General features: G+C 36.4%; 1 protein-coding gene and 1 long non-coding RNA gene across 8 annotated transcripts in view; one reads left to right on the top strand and one right to left on the bottom strand.

Annotated features, from left to right (window-relative positions):
* Positions 1-19,305, bottom strand: part of LOC141381568 (uncharacterized) — a 51,828-nt gene that overhangs the window by 20,210 nt on the left and 12,313 nt on the right. The gene's annotated exons all lie outside the window — the stretch shown is intronic.
* Positions 528-18,460, top strand: ccnd2b (cyclin D2, b). Of its 2 annotated transcripts, none has more exons than XM_073946399.1 (5): positions 528-908; positions 1,788-2,004; positions 7,803-7,961; positions 12,894-13,042; positions 17,890-18,460. In XM_073946399.1, the coding sequence occupies exons 1-5, from the start codon at positions 612-614 to the stop codon at positions 18,058-18,060; spliced, it is 993 nt and encodes a 330-aa protein (XP_073802500.1). In that variant the 5' UTR covers positions 528-611; the 3' UTR covers positions 18,061-18,460.

Genomic DNA, 19,305 nt, shown 5'->3' with positions numbered 1-19,305 from the left:
ACACATAATGTCTTTGAAATTGTATTTTATACAGCATTTACAACACTTGTATTAGAGTTTACAACTGTCTTGTAGTATTGAGTCATTTGTTTATAGTTGTATTACCACAGTAACAGATACATTCAAGTACTTTACTATGTAATATTTCAAATACACTGCAGTGTTTGTGCATTAAATATGAGTACTCACACAGAAAAGAAGGACTAAAAAGAAAAATGGTTTCTCTGAACATGTGCATCTGCACGTGAGGGGAAATAATCAGAAAAAAAATCATGTATATCATGTGTCATGCATGCATGTAAAAAAAAATCTACGGGAGCTGTTACGAAGCTCGCTAAATGTATTTTCAGGAGTGTTGAGTAGCGTTTTAATAAAATAACCATGCAAATGCATGCATGTACCATGACTGGGCACAGGAAGGAGAGAATTTGAGCATTTTTGCAACGTGAATTGAGCAGGAGGAGGGACCGACAGAGCCTTTGGGTGGTCATGCAGAGGAGTTGATCTGCTTCATGTGTCTGTAGTTCAGAAAGAAGGACACATGCGTGGAAGCCTGCAGCCTTCGTGATGTAAAAAGTGAAAGTTTTAATGGTGCAGACGAGTTTCCATTGATGCCTAAGGCAACGATCTCATCGTCCTTTTCGCATCTAGGCACAGCCACATGCAGCTGGCACTGTGAAGTGGTTATTACACAGCCTGTAACTCCGAGAAACATGGAACTTTTCTGTCTGGAAAAGGACACAGTCGTGCGAGCTCAGAAAGATCCCAACATCTTCTGCGATGAACGAGTATTGCAAAGTCTTCTAACAGTGGAAGACAGATACGTTCCGCAGGGACCTTATTTTAAATGTGTCCAGAAGGATATTCAACCTTTTATGAGGAAAATGGTTGCGACGTGGATGCTGGAGGTTTGTAGTTGTAGTTTTACATCTTTAAAATGTTTAGTCGAACCGTATATACTGAAAGTATTATGTAATGTAGGCTATGCTAGCACGTTATTACCTATAGCACCGGACTCTAGCACGTTGAATTGTAAATTACACAGTTAAATATTACCCACATCTCTGTGCATAGCATATGCTTAGCATGTTAATCGATAGGCAAATATAGCTGCCTAAAGTTTGATCAGGAAATACAATGGCGGAAACCTCCACAGAATTGGCTGTTAATTTAAGTAAACTGCAAAATTTTCACTCTGTGCCTGCTTCAGTGGACAAATGAGTGTCTGTGCTTTATTTACATAAACATTTCAGATGGTTTTATGCATTTGTGTAATTTTGGCGAATTTATGAACGGATGTAGACTTTGAGTTGGGGCGAAAGTGGAGCCATGTGAGAGTCGTTGAATTAAAATGAACCACAGGTTATAAAAACAAAATCAATAACGAGCGGATATTGTTTGATTAGAGAGACATGTAAGCTTGTCATATGCTGTCATTTACATTACTGAGTGTTTGATCAAATGTTTTTTTTACCGTGACGAATCACCAAAGCACTCATGAGTGGGCGTCACGGTTTTCACAGCACACCCTGCTTGAAATGAATGAGATCTCAATCAGTTCCTCTTTCTCATTAAAAAGGCCACACCAAGACCCAATTGCACATATTCTAAAAGTAATATGTAGCTTACAATAAGCACAGTAATAATAATAATAATAATAATAATCCTTTATATAGTGAAACATAAATTGAATATAAAAAGAACTTGAATGGCTGCTTGACTTGCATGCAAGATTACATTGCAACACACTAAGCACTTGTCAATTAATTCTGTCTTTGTCCCCTTAGGTGTGTGAAGAGGAGAAATGTGAAGATGACGTTTTTCCGTTGGCTATGAACTACCTGGACAGATTTTTAGCTGCAGTTCCTACGAGAAAATGTTATTTGCAGCTCTTAGGAGCTGTTTGTCTCTTCCTAGCTTCAAAATTAAAAGCATGCCAGCCGCTGTCGGCCAGGAAGCTCTGCATGTACACAGACAACTCCATTACATCTCAACAACTGCTGGTAAGATGACAGCAGGACATCTTCTATATGTCTAATGATGTATTATTTAAACCTCAGATTGCATTATGTGATCTGTATTGCATACAGTGTAGCCCAACACTGTAAAAAATCATGGTTGCCTTAAATTTTTAAGCTGACTCAAACTAACCTTATGAGTCCATTGAACTTAAATTGTTAAACTGACTAAAAACAGCTCATGTAACTTATAAAATTAAGTTAGAACATGATTAACATAGTTTAATGAGTTACAATGAACTAAAAACAAATGAGCAATTCCATGCAAATGTCAACCTTGCCATGAAAAAATAGTTTTCACCAAAATACGGAAACTGTTTCTGGGTTTTTTGGGTAAGCAAGTATTTAACAGTACTTTAAAAATACTCAAAAATGCATCTGTTAATGTTTTCAACCTATTCTATTTGATTTATCAAAGACACACAAGTGGCTATTTCACATCTGTCACATACATAACGACACTTTTCCCTCATAAATGTGAAAATATTCTAAAATAAAACCAATAATTTTTGTTTTATAGAGAGCCAACTCTTCTCCTTTTGATTATCATTGTTTCTTTTGGGTTGTGCAGTTCAATTCACAGAATTTCTATAAAGTATGTTGTACAATGCAGGGTTCAACGCTAAGGATTTTTTCTACTGGCCCGATCGGACTAGTGGTTTAGATTTTTACTTGCCCTGCCAATGTTTTCACTGTCCCTACTAAAAAAATGTTAATAGCTATTTCTTAGCCACAAATTAAAAAACTGAAAAATGTGTCAAAATATTTGTAAATCTACAATTTAAATATTTAAAAAAATTTAATAAATGTACAATGAGCAAAATTCAAACTGTTTTGCAAACAAAAGCAGCAAAATGTGCAGGCATTTTATTGCAAAAAAAAAAAAAAAAAAGATGGCTTGGCTGCCAAACTGACGTCAAACTGTACAAAACAACACTGTACAAAACATGGACAAGTAGTCACAGGCAAATTAAACTTTAGTGGCAGGGCATCAGTGGCCCAATCGGGCCAGTAACAATCCTGTCTACTGTCCCGAGCATCTCACACGCTGGCCCCGGTCCATCGGGCAGTCCTTATTGTTGAGCCCTGCACTGTAAACCCGCTGACTTTTTTTTGTCACATCCATAACGCATGTTTATTTTCCTCATTTAAAGTACAAAACATGTTTGCAGATTGATATTTTTCCGCTCCCTTAACTCTGTGGTCAGTTGTTCCTGGATAATATAAACAAAAGTTACAATATAATGTTAACATATGCTTTCTATGTGAATTTTTACAGCATATGTCACATCCATAATGCTGGAATTGCTCATATGCTGTCATGACTAATTGATCATATCATTTTTACAGTGTAGTTTCATTATACTTTTATTAAGCATTCGAATTAGATTTAATTGTTTCGGAAGCCAATTTTTAGATATGTCTAGAATTGCTTTTCCCGCTAATGGCTGTTAGATGTTTTGGGTTGAGCATAGATGAAATGCTCTGGGGATTTTTTTCCTCTGTGGATGGACTGAAGGATATCTGATCACTGATATTGAACATTTCCCAATACACTTTCCAATTGGAATCTGTGATTTTATTATGAGCCTTCATAGTTCTAGAGTCTTCAAATGCCATAAAATCCATCTATAAACCCTTCACTAAAAGGTCTTAATAGTGTAAAAGGCTTTTTTTCTATGCAATGATTAAAAGTATTATTTTATGAAATGTTCACAGTATGTTCTTTTGGAAATCAATCTATTGGAGCACTACCAAAAAAACACTTGAAATCTTTGTTTCTGAGAGTGTACTTGCATTATTGTCTTCCATCACTGTCTATATATTAATCACATATGAGCTTAGCTGTTTAAAACCTGTTGATGCCTCAAGAGAAGTGATCTCATGAGAGTTTAGATGCGTTTTAGAGACCGAGAACTGGATGGAAGATATCTTTAGACCACTCGGTCAAAACAAACCTTAAATTGCTTTTGCAAGTTTAGTACAACAGATGTTTCAGCATCAGTAAGGAGGTCGAGGAGTCTTAACCTTTGTGATTTGGTGATGGTTTGTCAGGGATTTTTCGAGAGCTTTTATGCAGGTGAAGTGCATGTCACTTTGGGCTGTTTTTCCCCTCACGTCTCAGAGAGTTTCTCAGAAAGCAGCTTCAGCAGATGAAACGAAGCCGGCCGGGCATGTGTAAGGAAGGAAGCTGAGCATGTGCATTGAACGCTGCATCTGGTTAGTGGAGATCAAAGACAAGGGGTGGGGCTAAACATGATCACCTGATTCATTTCTATCGTCTATGATGTCACTTTGACAAGAAACATCCATATTTAAAGAGCAGATTGAGTCATCCTGGAAGAACCGCAAGCTAGAGAATGTGTGACAATAACCGAACTAGACTATTTAAATGCCTGAGCTTGGTGATTTATGTCATAACTCATTTAAGTACTTTGCATTTTTTTTACTTTGTTCAAGTTAGAGTTAAGTGCGGCGTATAATTATGTTCTACCACTGAAGACTGCTGTTGTATATTTGAAACATTAGGGTGCAGTAAAACCAACAGCAGTCAAGAATTTAGCTTAAAAATTACAGCAAACATGGATACTATGGTGCTGAATGACTACAGTATTCATGCACCATGGAGTATATATCATATAGTACAGGGGTTTTCAAAGTGTGAGGCGCGCCTCCCCTGGGGGCGCCATAGCATGTCAGGGGAGGCACGGGAAAAAATATTATATAATAAAAAATATAATTATTAAGTTTAATTATTATATGAATTTTTTATTATATTTAAACGTCTTAATTAAACAAAGCTAAAAAAATAAGAAAACCTTTTTTACCCAGAAGGCCATAGCTGTGAATTCGTTTCTGTTTGGCAAGCCCGCCAATACAGGTATATGCCTGCTAATACAATGGATCGGTTTCTGAGACCCCCCCGATTCAAAGCCTTCAAGTTCAGGGCTTAAACCCAAAAGACGACGATATGATGATCAGTATTTGAGTTTAGGATTTACGTGGACAGGACCAGCTGAGGAACCACGACCTTTATGTATGGTTTGTCAAGATATTTTGGCTAATGACAGCATGAGACCTGCTAAACTTCGACTGTTTTGACTGGGATGGACTGTTCTTGGATCTGTTCTATTCATATTGAACCATCATCCTAGTTTATATTAAAATACTTGTTATTACTCTGTAAATAATTGCACTTTCATGCAAATGATGATAAAAGTGAGTTAACAGTCTGACATCTGTCTGTGTCTTTATATATACTGTATACACACACATATATATATATATATATATATATATATATATATATATATATATATATATATATATATATATATATATATATATATATATATGTATGTGTGTGTGTGTGTGTGTGTGTGTGTGTGTGTGCGTGTTTGGGAGGAGGGGGGCGCCAATAGATAAGTTGTGTCAAAAGGGAGGCCCACTGTCTTAGACTTTGAAAAACCTTGATATAGTATATGTAATCTTATTAGACATACGACACAATCAGCTTAGATTTATTATCATTTACTCCTAGTTTTAACATTTGTTTCACATCACTTTCTCTGATGTGATTTATTGAATAACTGAAACAGGACAGCCTTTTGATTTTTGTATAAAACAGCAAAGTATGAATACTTTGTTTTGGTGCACTTTCCTATGTGTGCCTTTGTGCATAATGTGCACTTTTGGTTCTGCATAATAGTCACATTAGGTTAATAGCAGGCAAGTAATGCCTAGTTCATACTACAGCCTAATTTGCAAGTTAACAAGCTTGCCAACAGATCGGGGGGAAATCTGCATTTGCTTGGCGCTCAGTGGTCGTTGTATGTGAACTACTGAATGACGCACCTAAGAGATTCGCTGACTTGTTGCTGACATCTTGCAGTCGACAATATAATATCTAGCATGCTAAATATTCCAGAGCAGTCGGCCGACTATATTATAGTAGACAAGCTGCAGCCAATGAGAGCAGATCTCTGGCCGTTGTGTTCAACAGAGACACACAGACACGAGAGCATATTAAAGCCACATCTATGCGCTGAACTGTGTGGATATATGTGCGATTGATTGATTAGAGGAAACTCATCTTAACCTTAGGTGTAAATGAGACCACAAGTCATGTAACATATTTAGACAGGTGGATCTGGGGGAGGTGGAGGGGCTTAGGGGGAGTTCTTAAGGCTTGTTTCCACTGAACGGTAAGGTACAGTATGATTTTGGGATGGGTAAACCTGATCAGTCCCTTATGGTAAGCATGGTGTATTTCAGAGTGTTGCAATTGATGTGAGTGTTGCACAAAGATGAAAGCGATAAACAACAATAAAGGACACATAGCAGATTTAGTTCTCATTTCATTTGGTTTTCACCATGCCACCAGTTCTTTTCCTTCACCAGTGATACTCAGGAAGGTCTTCACATACCAGCTGTGCCTTGACATCGAATTGTTATGCCTCATTCACACTAGCAGCGACTTTGTAGAGCTGAGAGAGGATCATGTGAGCTCTACTGGTGCTCCTATTGGCTGTCACTCAAGAAAGTTGCTTTTCTTTTGCATAAAGTTGAAGGATTCTCAACTTTGTTGCATCGCTCGGCACACCCACCAGGTCACCAATGATCACTGTCGCTCGTGTAGACTTAGGTCAACGGAAATCACTCATTCTTCATTGAAATGAACGGTTGCTTGTCGATTTGTTGCTGCGAGTCGCTCGTAGTGTGAATGAGGCTTTAGTGTCATTTTTTGGCTGTGTCTTTAAAAATGCCACTTCCTGTGCTGTAGCTCCGCAGCTTGCATACGCAAGTGATTAATTCTCTGTTAACCAACTAGGGGCCCAAAAAAGTAGCAGTTGACAATGTCTGACAGTAGAAAAGGAAATAATTGCTTACCATACTGTACTGTACTCTACTGAACCATACTGCTCAGTGGAAACAAGCCATTATTGGAGCAGTTTACAGTGCACTTCAAACCAGACTGTTTAAATGATGAGCTAGCAATCTCATTGGCTGTTGAATCAGCAGAGTCAAGTCAGCTTGTGCCATGTAGCATATGATGTGATCCCTAGTATAATTGCATTTATATGAAAGATCATTCCCAGCCTTGAGATAACCAAACCCATCAGCACTCAGGTTATGCATTAATTGCTTAAAACCACATTATGTGCGGTTTTGTTCATTAAAATGTCCAAAAAACAGTGGAACTGCGTTGCATATTTGGTTGGCATATCTACTTACATTGTCCCAAAAGTTAAGAAGAATGCTTAATCCAGAGAAATAAGCTATTTTAATCTTATCGAGATGCTAATGACATCACACATCCTCCATTTCCTCGAAGCCTAAAACACATCTAGTAAGATAAAATAATGCTGCTTCTTTAGATTTTAACAGATTAGCAATGCTTTGACAGCTTTCAGTCTTACTTTGCATTATACTATCATGATAATAAGTGTTGACTAGTTCTCATCATGAACATGATCTCTGCTGGAGTCTGTAGGATGTGATGAAAACTCTCATGATTCCACGCTCAGTTATGGGGTCATCAAACTACACCTTTGTTTGTTGTGAATACGCGCCCTCTAGTGGCCAAAATTACCCACTAGGGCTGCACAATATATTGTTTCATTCATTTTTAAAGAAAACAAACCTTAAACGCTTCGATTTTGTAACAGTATACAGTTCACCAGACTGAAAATTAAAAGACCTTCTGCATATACTCTGTTACACACTGTGCATTTCATTCATTCATATTCATTATCTGTTGCTCTGTTTCTGTCTCTCTGTTGGAGTGGGAGTTGGTGGTGCTCAGTAAATTGAAATGGAACCTGGCTGCCATCACTCCTCTGGACTTTATCGAACACATCCTGCACAAACTGCCCTTTCACGAAGACAGACTGACGCTGATCCGCAAGCACACGCAAACCTTCATCGCCCTCTGCGCGACAGGTAAGAGCTAAGCGAATGAGAAAAGCATGATGTGAACGTGTCATGATGCTGCTCTGCCTTGTTATTTGCGTCTATATAAAAGCGTGGTATATTTAACTGGGTGTGTTTCTGCGGCCCCACATCTGTTCAAGAGGCTGAGGCCTGAACCCAAGCCAGGCAAACATGAGAAGAGCTTTTTTGAGCTTTTGCAAATGTTTTTTGGTGTTTAACAATTTTCTCAAGTTAGGAATGTCGGTTTAGCGCACAGCTGCTGCGCCGATGCAGTCACTCAAGTGTAGGCTGTTTATTCAGGGATGACTGTAGCATCTGAAAACAGCAGCACACTGCCCACATTGAAATCTGATAGATGGCAATATATGCAAATGACATATATGACATAAGAGTTCGTATATAGGTTTGGATTTCACACATATAAAATAAATATATGCAACATATACTTCGATATATTGCAAAAATTGCATTTCAATTATATAATTTTTTCAACCATTGGAATTTCAAATATGCCTATACAATTGACTGCAGAATTATTAGCCTGCTGTATATTTCTTTTCCTGAATTCTGTTTAATGAAAAAAAACACGTTTCTAAACACAATAATTTTAATAACTACTCTCCAAAGCTTGATTGTTTTATCTTTGTCATGATGACAGTACATAATATTTGAATAGATATTTTTCAAGACACTAGTATTCAGCTTAAAGAGACATTTCAAGGCTTAACTGTTGCTCTTGCGGGCTGCTGGAGAACAATCACATTTCACTGCACTACATATCCCATCATGCACTCCACACACACACCAGTTTCCATTCTCTCCCTGATTGCACACACACACACACATCTGGAAGCTCATCATAGACAGATTACAAGGACTATATAAACACCACATTCACACACACACTTTGCTGAGTCTTGTTATTATCTTGTAGCATCACGAAGCGTTAATCCTGTCAAGTCTTTTTGTGTTTTGATCCCTGCCTTGTTTTTTTTACCGCCTGTACCGAGCATTCACCTGTTTTTTTTACTACAATCTTGGATTACCTTTATGCACCTGTTTGCCTGTCTGACTACTCTTATTTATAAACTGAGTGTGGATCCTCAACTCTGTTGTTCAGCATCCAACTGTTACAGTTAGGTTAATTAGGCAAGTTATGGTCATTCTGAAAATGTAGCCCTATATACATAACTGGAGATCGCAAATTATGTAGCCAGAAGTACGTTTGGCTGCATTTCATTTTTAAAGTGTGGTATGAGGCTGTTCCTTTTTACGCTTACCAGCTGACCTCCGTGTGGACGGCTTTCCCTCTGTTACCAGTTTGTCCAGTTAGCTCGCCATTTACATCGGCAGACTTAAGACGCAGAGAAAAGTTGACCATGTTGACATCAATCAAATATTCAAGTAAATAACAGGGTAAGAATGTGAGTAAAATCTGAAAACGTGGTCAAAATCAGGCAAGAGCTTTTCTTTTTCTGGATTGCATTTTAAAACTGACGGTTGGGTTTAGGGAAATGGGTAGGCTTGGGTTAATTGGTGCTTTTGAAAACACTATTGGCTGGGTTTAGGCAAGGAGGATGGTGGGTCAGTCAATTGGTCAGTCGGTCGACGACGGCCTCTGGTGGGTTTACGCAAGAAGAGCATGCACGAATGCTAAAAATTTGAGATCTCAAAAAGTGTACACAGCGGCCTCTGGTGGATTCAAGAAAACAAAACCTGCAAAAAAACGTAGCTCCTGGGACATATTTGGCACTCTCCAGAAATGTATATAGGGGTACGTATCCATAATGAGCCTGAGTTGGCTAGGGTAATTAGGTTTGTTCTGTAGACGAACGAAAACAAAAATTGCTTAAGGGGGCTAAGCAAATAGACCTTAAAATGGTTTAAAAAATTTTTTAAAAACTGCTTCATTCTAGCCAAAATAAAAAATAACAAAAATTAAGAAAAAATATATACTGTGAAAACTTTCTTTTCATCATTTAGGAAATATTTGAAAAAAGGAGGAAAAATTCACAGGAGGGCGAATAATTTGGACTTCAACTATAAATATTCAAATTATGTTTTGCAAATATGACATATATTTTGTGAAATCCAAATAAATTCAAATGTCATTTGCATATATTTACATACTGTATGGGTAACACCAAAAAAGCAGATGAAACGAAGGACATCTAATGCAGAATAGCTTTCCTCACTGAGGGCCCGTTCTCAGGGTCTGGAGGCAGAGGAAGAGGGGGAGTAAGTTCCTGGAAACCTCAAAGCCCTTTGAGAGATGAAGGGAGGGAGGAAGGAGGAGTGGGAGGAGAAGGAAGACTCTCCTCACTTTCCATTCACAGCTGCAGGAGGATTTAAGGGAGGTAGTGATGTTAAAACAGGTCTGAAATGAGAGAGCGTGTGAACGGCAGGTTAAGGTTTGTGTTGGAATTCAAAACAGATGTAAGATCTCCTCATTCAGACACCGCAGATTGCCTTGTTTCCTGAGAAGTTGTTTGTTTTTTCACAGGTGAGAGATGTCTTGGGGGAATAAGGGCGATATGACTGAAATCTCGTATCAAGATATAAGTCATCTCATATAATGATACATATCACAATATAGTAGCATTTCTCTACGTTCAAACAATTCATAGAGATGATGAATGAAAACACACACTTTATACAAAAATACACTTCATTGACATGTACGCAAAGACCTCACCTACAGTATACACAATGGCTGCATAATATTGGAAAAATTTTGCATTGCGATATTTGATTATTTCGCGATATATATTGCGATATGAAAGCAATTTAACGAGAATACTTAATACAGGAATGCCCAAACAGTGTCCTGCAAAGTTTATTTCCAACCCCAATTTGACACATATGCGTTAGCTAAGCAAGCTCTCACTAGGCTTTCTAGAAACATCCTTGCAAGTGTGTTAAGGCAAGTTGGAGCTAAAATCTACAGGGCACCGGCCCTCCAGGACCGAGTTTGGACACCCCTGACTTTATAGGCTCTATTTTAACGATCCAGGCTCAAAGTCTGAAGCGAAGGGCAAAAAAGCATTAAGGGCATGTCAGAATCCACTTTTGCTATTTTAAGGATGGAAAAATACGCTCTGCACCGCGGCACATGGTCTAACATGGTTGAGCTTGTTCTTTTAATGAGTTGTAACTATGTTTTGAGAATAAACTCTCTCATTCCCTTTAAGAGTCAGTCTCATCTGCAGCGCGAGATTGAGAGAATGAGCCTCCTCCAATCGGCCTTTACTTTCACCTTCCCTTTTTTAATTAATTAATTTCGTTTGTTAAGCACAAAGATTTGTTTCAAAACTATTTCTAAATTCAGTTCTAATTTCCAGCAAATGAATACATGAATAATAATAGTGAAGTGTCTCAAAAAACTGAGTAATATCCAAACACACATGCTATGCCCCATATGGTCTAAAACCTGACAGTTGGGCAAATCTAAGCTTGTTTTTAATAAAACAAATATAAATATGGATATAATAAATAATACTGATAAATAATAACAATATACAAAAGCAAGTTGTTATAAATAAGCTTTAAAAAGGCCCTTGTGATGAAGAAGGCGTGGAGGTAGTGGTTTTTATATTTATGTAAAAAATAATAATTAAAAATATATATTTTAATCCTTTAATTCTTTTCATTTGTAAAGATATTCGTGTATTGCGCTGGACTTTAGACCTGCTTTCAGCTAGTCTATTTTAGTTTCTCAAAATAGCAACGTGCCAACAATGCGGCTTAACACACCTCCTTTTTAGACCGAAACACCCATCCGTTCACAAAGTGGCGCAAATGGATTTGCTATTTAAACAGCGTGGCAGAAAACGGGAAAATGAAAGTTGGGTTGGTCTGAAAATAGCAACAGGTTGTGGAAACACATCTTGCACCTTATTGTGCCGGGTGTATGATAGGGCCCAACATTTTTATTTATAATTTATAATGTTACATAGATTGTGATGATTCTGCAGTGCATAAAATCTAATGAACAATCTATAAACTTTTTGCAGTCTCACGACACTTTTTTTGTTGTGGTCTGTGCTGTTTGCAGTGCATTTCTGTATTTGCATGGGAGTACTGTCAATCTATAAATACATTCAAGAAAAAGATACAATTGAAATAAAGTATTTAATCGTTTTCCAGGTCTAACTGAATGATACAAATAAAAGTAATTCAATAAAATGGATCATAGTTAAGGTCACAAACGGTACAATTTTTAAAACCTGAATGATTTTAAAATCATTATACATTCACCGGCATCAAAAACACATGCAGATGATCAATTAAAATACAAACTCAGCATTGCATATCCTGCGATGTGACTATTGACAATGATCACACTCCGATATCGACGCTGAAAGGATATATTGTGCAGCCCTAGTCTATACTATTTAACTACAGGTAAACCATGTTTACATATAATAACTTTAACTGTTAAAAGCTGCGAGGTACTAGTTAGTTAAAGTTACTAGTAACTATTAAACCTATGGCACCTAATAAACTTAACTTGTCCCAATTTAATTGTATTGCAATAATGTGCGCCTTTTGTAAAGCTGCTTTAACAATAATAAACAATAATAATTGTTTAAAGCACTATACAAATGGAAAACTTAATAGTTTAAGCAAGTCATTGGACAACAATGGTTCGTTCTTTAGCCAATCGAAAAAAAATCTTTCTTAAAAGAAGCCTTTAATATTGACTTTAAAAGTCAAAAATAAATCGAAAAACCAATTCAAAACTAAAACAAACAAGACTTTATCCAGAAGAAAACTAATTACAGGAATTGCCATGCAAATTTCCTTGCTTTATGAAACATCACTTTCACAGGAGGGCTAATAATCAGCTGTGTATTGTGATTTTGCACAGCCCTACTGGGGAATATGCTGACCAGGTCACTGATGTTTCGGGATGTGTGTGTGTGTTTGTTTTTTCCTCAGATCATAGCTTTACCATGTACCCTCCCTCCATGATCGCCACAGGATGTGTGGGGGCAGCAGTGTGTGGCCTGCAGTCCAGCCAGAGCAACCAAAGCCTGTGGGGGGACAATCTGATGGAGCTGCTGGCTAAAATCACCAACACTGAGCTGGTGAGTGTCCCACTGTAAAAGGACTGTACAGCAAATACCCACTCAATATACATTTCAAGTCAGTTTTTTCAACACATTTCTAAGCATAATTTAATTGCTGTTTTCTAATAACTGCTTTCTTTTATTTGTGCCTTGATGTCAGTAAATAATATTTGACTAGATTTTTTTCAAGACACTAGTATACGGCTTAAAGTGACATTTCACTAGGTTAATTAGGTTAAAGTACTGCAAAATGCTTAATTAGGGCGTTCATAATTTTGACCTTAATATAGTTTTAAAAATATTAATAACTGCTTTTATTCTAGCCGAAATAAAACAAATAAGCCTTTCTCCAGAAGAAAAAATATTATAGGAAATACTGTGAAAAATTCCTTGCTCTGTTAAACATCACTTGGGAAATATTTAAAAAAGATTAATAATTCACAGGGCTAATAATTCTGACTTCAACTGTATGGTTTAACCAAGGATCAGTTGAGTTTATTTGTTTAGTCGTAAAGTAATCCATTGGCGGTTCATTCTGCTGTGGCAATCCCTGATGAATAAAGGGACTAAGCGACTGATAATACATCAAACGATTGTACAATCTTTAACATCTCTGTCGATTTTGTACATAAACGAACAGTGGACGTGCCCTACAAGTGTGTGTGTGTGTGCGCAGGAGATTCATGCATGACTGTATGGAAATGGAGAAATGTGTGATTTTATGAATGAGTGTTTGTGTGTGTTCACTGCAGCGATGGTGGTGTGTTTTCAGAGCTGCATACTTGTGGCGAGACACAGGCCTTTCTACCACATCTGTGGATAAAAGCTCACTGCCACACACACACACACACACACACACACACACACACACACACACACACACACACAATCGTACACATCTTGCCTTCAGGCTGTTATGAAAGTCTCACTGTAAAAGGTTTTTGAGTCAAACCCAGAGAGTGAACGCCCCATTTAAACTCCTCACATATACTCATAAGCTTTAACACATTCTTTGTTTCTCCTCAATATAAAGTGTCAAGTTTTTTTTCTCTCTCCATCTTAAGTTCTGGAAAAAACAGCACATGCCGCTGTTAGCAACTACTCCTTCCTGTGCCTGTGGTAGTCAGGACAACAGGGCTTGTTGTGGCCGAATGGTTGTGTTTAGAGAGAGAAGCGTCTGTCAGGTTTCAATTATCTCAAGAAAGATGAGAGCTCGATTCGGGATTATTTTGTCAGACCCCCCACATTACTGCTGAAAGTCGCACACATAAGAAGTCAGTGAGTTTTTGCTTTCATGCCACATATCTCTGCTTGACGTTTTTGTAATTATGAAACAGTTGAGCTAAAATGCTTTCAGAGTAAATCAGCTTTTAGCACTTTAGGGGACGTGGTGATGGGAAATGTGGGATGGGAAGGAAAAGCATTTGCATTCTCTTGTGAAAATATTTTGATCTTCTGCTAAATGTTGCATGCTCTCCACAGAGTTATTGTGTTGTTGATTTGTACTTGCTCACAAACCATTTGCATTCTCTTGCAAATCTTTCCCAAAAGTATGATATTTCTACAATAAACTGTAAAGCAAATGTATTGCGTTTGGCAAAAACATGCTCGCTTATTCATTCAACATTGCTGCATTCTTTCAGAGCAGTTTTCTACATTTTGCATTCTCTTAAATATTAGCATTCTCTTGCAAAAGTCGCCAATGAAAGGTTTCATTCGCTCACAACACATTTACATTGTTGATCAAACATATTGTGTTGCCTCTTTCACTCAAAACCGTTTGCAAATATATTGCTTTCAATCACAGCAGTTTCCGTTCAATTGAAAAACTTTTGCCTTCTCTTACAAATGTATTTTATTAAATGACTCGCTCACTCATTAAATATTCTTGCTTTCTTTTGCAAAAGTATTGTGGGCGTTAAATTTGCATTCTCTTAGTAAATATTAGCATTCTCTTGCAAAAGTGGCTAAAGAAACTGTGCGTTTGCTCACAAAACATTTGAAAGTTAAGGGAAAGTGCATTCCTAAGCAAAAATATTGCTAAACCCCCCCTAAAGAAATCTTTGTAATCCCTGAAAATCATTTGTTTCTCTTGCAGATGTATTGCTTTGATCAAAAACATTTTAGTTCAATTACAGTTTTGCATTCTTTTGCAAATATTCTGTATTTTCTTTGTATATTTGTCATGCAAAATTGTTGAGCCCCCCCCAAAAAAAATGATTTGCTCACTCATAAAACATTATTGCATTTTTGCTAAACATAGTGTAGTCAAAATGGATCACTCAGTGTATCGATATTAGCATTCTCCTGCAAAAGTCCCAGGAGAAACTTACTGAAGTACTACTATTGTACTGAAAAAACATTGTGTTAAACTTCAAAAAACTTTGCTTTCACTCAAAACTTTCACTTTCTTTTATATATATATATTTCTCAAATGATGTTTAACAGAGCAAGGAAATTTTCACCGTATGTCTGATAATATTTTTTATTCTGGAAAAAGTCTTATTCGTTTTATTTCTACTAGAATAAAAGCAGTTTTTAATTTTTTTAAACCGTTTTAAGGTCAAAATTATTAGCCCATTTAAGCTATATATTTTTTCGATAGTCTACAGAACAAACCATTATTATGCAATAACTTGCTTAATTACCCTAACCTGGCTAGTTAACCTAATTAACCTAGTTAAGCCTTAAAATGTCACTTTAAGCTGTATAGAAGTGTCTTAAAGAATAGCTAGTGAAATATTATGTACTGTCATCATGGCAAAGATAAAATAAATCTTTAAAACTATTATGTTTAGAAATGTGTTGAAAAAAACTCTCCGTTTACCAGAAATTGGGGAAAAATATACAGGGCGCTAATAATTCTGACTTCAACTGTATATATATCAACGCTATCTTACAGCAAATCCTAACTTTGATTTAGTGGTTTATTCATATGAATTCTTTTGATCTCATGCCTACAGTTTAATACAATTTGCTGGGTGGGTTTAGGGGTGGGGTTTAGTGCCATGACACCAAACATTTTACATTTTGATACAACTGAACTGGTTTAAATTTGCATGAATTAGCCACTGAATTGACAAACGTAAAATAGATAAATTTCTTTGTATATCAGGCTGTATATATAAATATATACAGTTAAAGTCAATATAATTCGCCCTGCGCAGAATTTTCTTTTCTTTTTCATATATTTTTCAAATCATGCCTAACAGAGCAAGGAATTTTTCACAGTATATCTGATAATATTTTTTCTTCTGGAGAAAGTGTTATTTGTTTTATTTCGGCTAGAATAAAGCAGTTATTACTTTTTTATAACCATTTTTTTAAACACTGTTTTTATTGATTTTAGTAGCTTTTAACATGTTCAACAGAAATCAGATTTAAACAATGATGCATGATACTAACATACATGATAATAAATGAAAAGTAAAACAATATAAAAAATAGATAAATAAGTAAATAAAATAATAATAATAATAATAAATAAAAATATATGAATAGTAATAATAAAAATTATATAAACAAATTAGTAAATGCATGTACTTTCACATACAATATAAAGTTACATCCTATAACAACAACAACAATATATCAATAGCAGGTAATACGAGTTATACAGAGAAAAGATTTTTATCAGCTTCCTTCAGGACACCTAGAAAGGGATTCCAAATTTTTAAAAACTTTTCAGGTTTTTTCTTGACTAATTTTTAGTTAATTTTTCTAAAGCCAAACAATAAGACAGTTCCCGCAACCATTGTCCAAAATTCGGGCTTTCTGTGTTTTTCCAAAAACGAGCTATTATAAGTTTTGCCTGTATTAGACAGAAAGTTTACAGTTTCTTATCTGAACTAGTGAAATCGCTTGTAGAAGGACAAATATTTAGAATGCACAGTTTTGGGCATTTGGGTATATCCTGTTTTAATGCTATAGGTAAAAAGTTTATAGAGTTTTCTCCTAAAATTGTTTAAACAAAAGACACTTCCATAAACAATGATATTGTTACCACGACTGGGGTGGAGTGACAGGAGACAACAGGAGGTAAGATCCAATATGCAGTTTTATTCAAAGTCAGGCAAGCAGTGGTCATCAGGTGCAAACAGGTATATGAAGGCAGTCCAGAATCGTACACGTTAAAAAGGCAAAAGGTCAAAAGGCAGGCGGCTAAACAGGATAACATAGGTACAAGGCTAGGATCGAGACACGGAGAAACAAGACAGGGAAACGCGTTACTAGGAAGCAAACAAGACTCGGCAACCTGGTAGCGTGAGAGAGTGGCTTATGAATGGAGTGAAATCAGTCTGTGAACAGGGTCCAGCTGGTGTTTGCAATCAGGATAGATGACTGAACAGACGTGCGTGTTTGGGAGCAGTGCATGTATGAAAATGTAGTCCTAGGAAAAGCGGAAATGTAGTTTAGAGAGTTTGTGTGAAAACCAGCGATCCTGGAAAGCGATCGCTGGTTGTGTGACAGATATAAAGTTCCTATCTCTTCATTGCATTTTACGCATTGATAAGGAATGTTTGGATTAAGTTTGTGAAGTAATTCTGGCGTTTTATAAAGTCTCATATTCTTTTTATAACCATTTTAAGGACAATATTATTAGCCCACTTAAGCAATATTTTTTTGATAGTCTACAGAACAAACCTTTATTATACAATGACTTGCCTAATTATCTGAACTTGCCTAATTAACCTAGTTAAGCCTTTAAATGTCACTTTAATTTAAATACTAATATCTTTAGAAATATCTCGTCAAATATTATGTGCCGTCATCATGGCAAAGATAAATCAGTTATTAGAAATGAGTTATAAAACTATTATGTTTAGAAATGCGTTATGTTTATACTGTATCTCTCTTTGTTCCAGGACTGCCTGAAGTCATGTCAAGAGCAGATCGAACAGTTACTGACCGACAGCTTGAAAGAAAGCCAACAGCAGCATCAGCAACAGCAGCAGGACGGCAGAGCCAGCAACAAAGGGACGCAATCTCAAAACCTATCCTGCACCCCCACAGACGTCCGGGACGTGAACTTATGATGTCACTTCCTGTTCCTATCCAACAGATGCATCAGTTATTAATATATTACTGTATTTAAGTAATTCCACACGACTGTCACGATCAAATAAAACACACACGCATGATATTTTTGTAAAGGAGCAAACCAGCTGCTGCTGCCGTCTGGTAACTGCAGGCGGTGGCGTTTAACATACTTGAACTTCAACCTCGAATTATAATTCATTCAGTAATGCGGTGATAATTTATAGTAATTAAAGGACATAACAGCTATGTTGGCTATCATATGCAGCCATATCAATGATTGCTATTGTTTAATAATTAGAAGAACAGCATACTATTGTTGTAGTTAAGAATATTAAGCTTTTTATCTAGTGCTGGGCAAAAAAGTTAGCCGCATACAAAATAAAAGTCTGTTTTGACATAATATATGTGTGTGTACTGTGCGTACATAAATACACACGTGCATGCATATATTAGAGAAAATGTTTATTTATATTTAGTTGCCAAATATAAATGCATATGTTACAAATTATTAATTTAAATACCTTTTGTGTAACAATGTATGCGCGTATTACATATACGTATATATTTAATGCACGCACACACACACATATATATAAATATATATAAATATATATATGTCAAAACAATTATTTTGCATGCGATTAATCACGATTAATCTCTATTTTAGTTATATAAGATGCATTAGTACTTCTATTTTTAAATATAATACTAGGATAACTCAATAGTCAGATCAAATAGTTTATCATAGAGATATTACAGTAACAGTGATCTAATGTGTGATATCAGATAGCATAGAAACTATTTTACAGACGAATGTTATCGCATGCATACGCATATATGAATATATTAAGCCGTTTCTATCCATGCATGGTGACCAGCCTAATGAGCACACCAGTTTCAGATGGACACTAAGTATGTAGTGTAGGTGGAGTAAAGGTGAAGTAGACGAGGGAGGAAAGCGTTGAATTAAAGAATGCAGAAAGATTTTGCACGTGATTTAGATTGAGTAGATGGTTCCTGGATAGGTTTAGTCTTTTCAGATAGTTGTGACGATTAAGTGGTGCTGTTTGCTCATGTTTGAACGCCATCATATTTGGGTTAGAGACAGTCTTATGTATGTATGCTGGAGGGATTTAATCATTTGGGAGACTTAAATTCCTTCTTAGCAAATGCACTTTCAGATATCACCTCTCGCTGGCTATTTGTGGTAGATTGATGACAGCTTATTTCTAAGGGTCTTT

Source organism: Danio rerio, chromosome 4, assembly GCF_049306965.1.
Source record: "Danio rerio strain Tuebingen ecotype United States chromosome 4, GRCz12tu, whole genome shotgun sequence".
Taxonomy (NCBI): Eukaryota; Metazoa; Chordata; class Actinopteri; order Cypriniformes; family Danionidae; genus Danio; species Danio rerio.
Note: the sequence above shows the minus strand (reverse complement) of the source record. Positions and strands in the feature narration are given on the sequence as shown.

Excerpts from the sequence above, each read along its gene's own strand:
- ccnd2b (XM_073946399.1), top strand. The coding sequence starts at position 612 with ATGCCTAAGGCAACGATCTCATCGTCCTTTTCGCATCTAGGCACAGCC. Across the intron at positions 2,005-7,802 it reads TACATCTCAACAACTGCTGG|AGTGGGAGTTGGTGGTGCTC; the intron begins TAAGATGACAGC and ends TCTCTCTGTTGG. Across the intron at positions 13,043-17,889 it reads AAATCACCAACACTGAGCTG|GACTGCCTGAAGTCATGTCA; the intron begins GTGAGTGTCCCA and ends TCTTTGTTCCAG.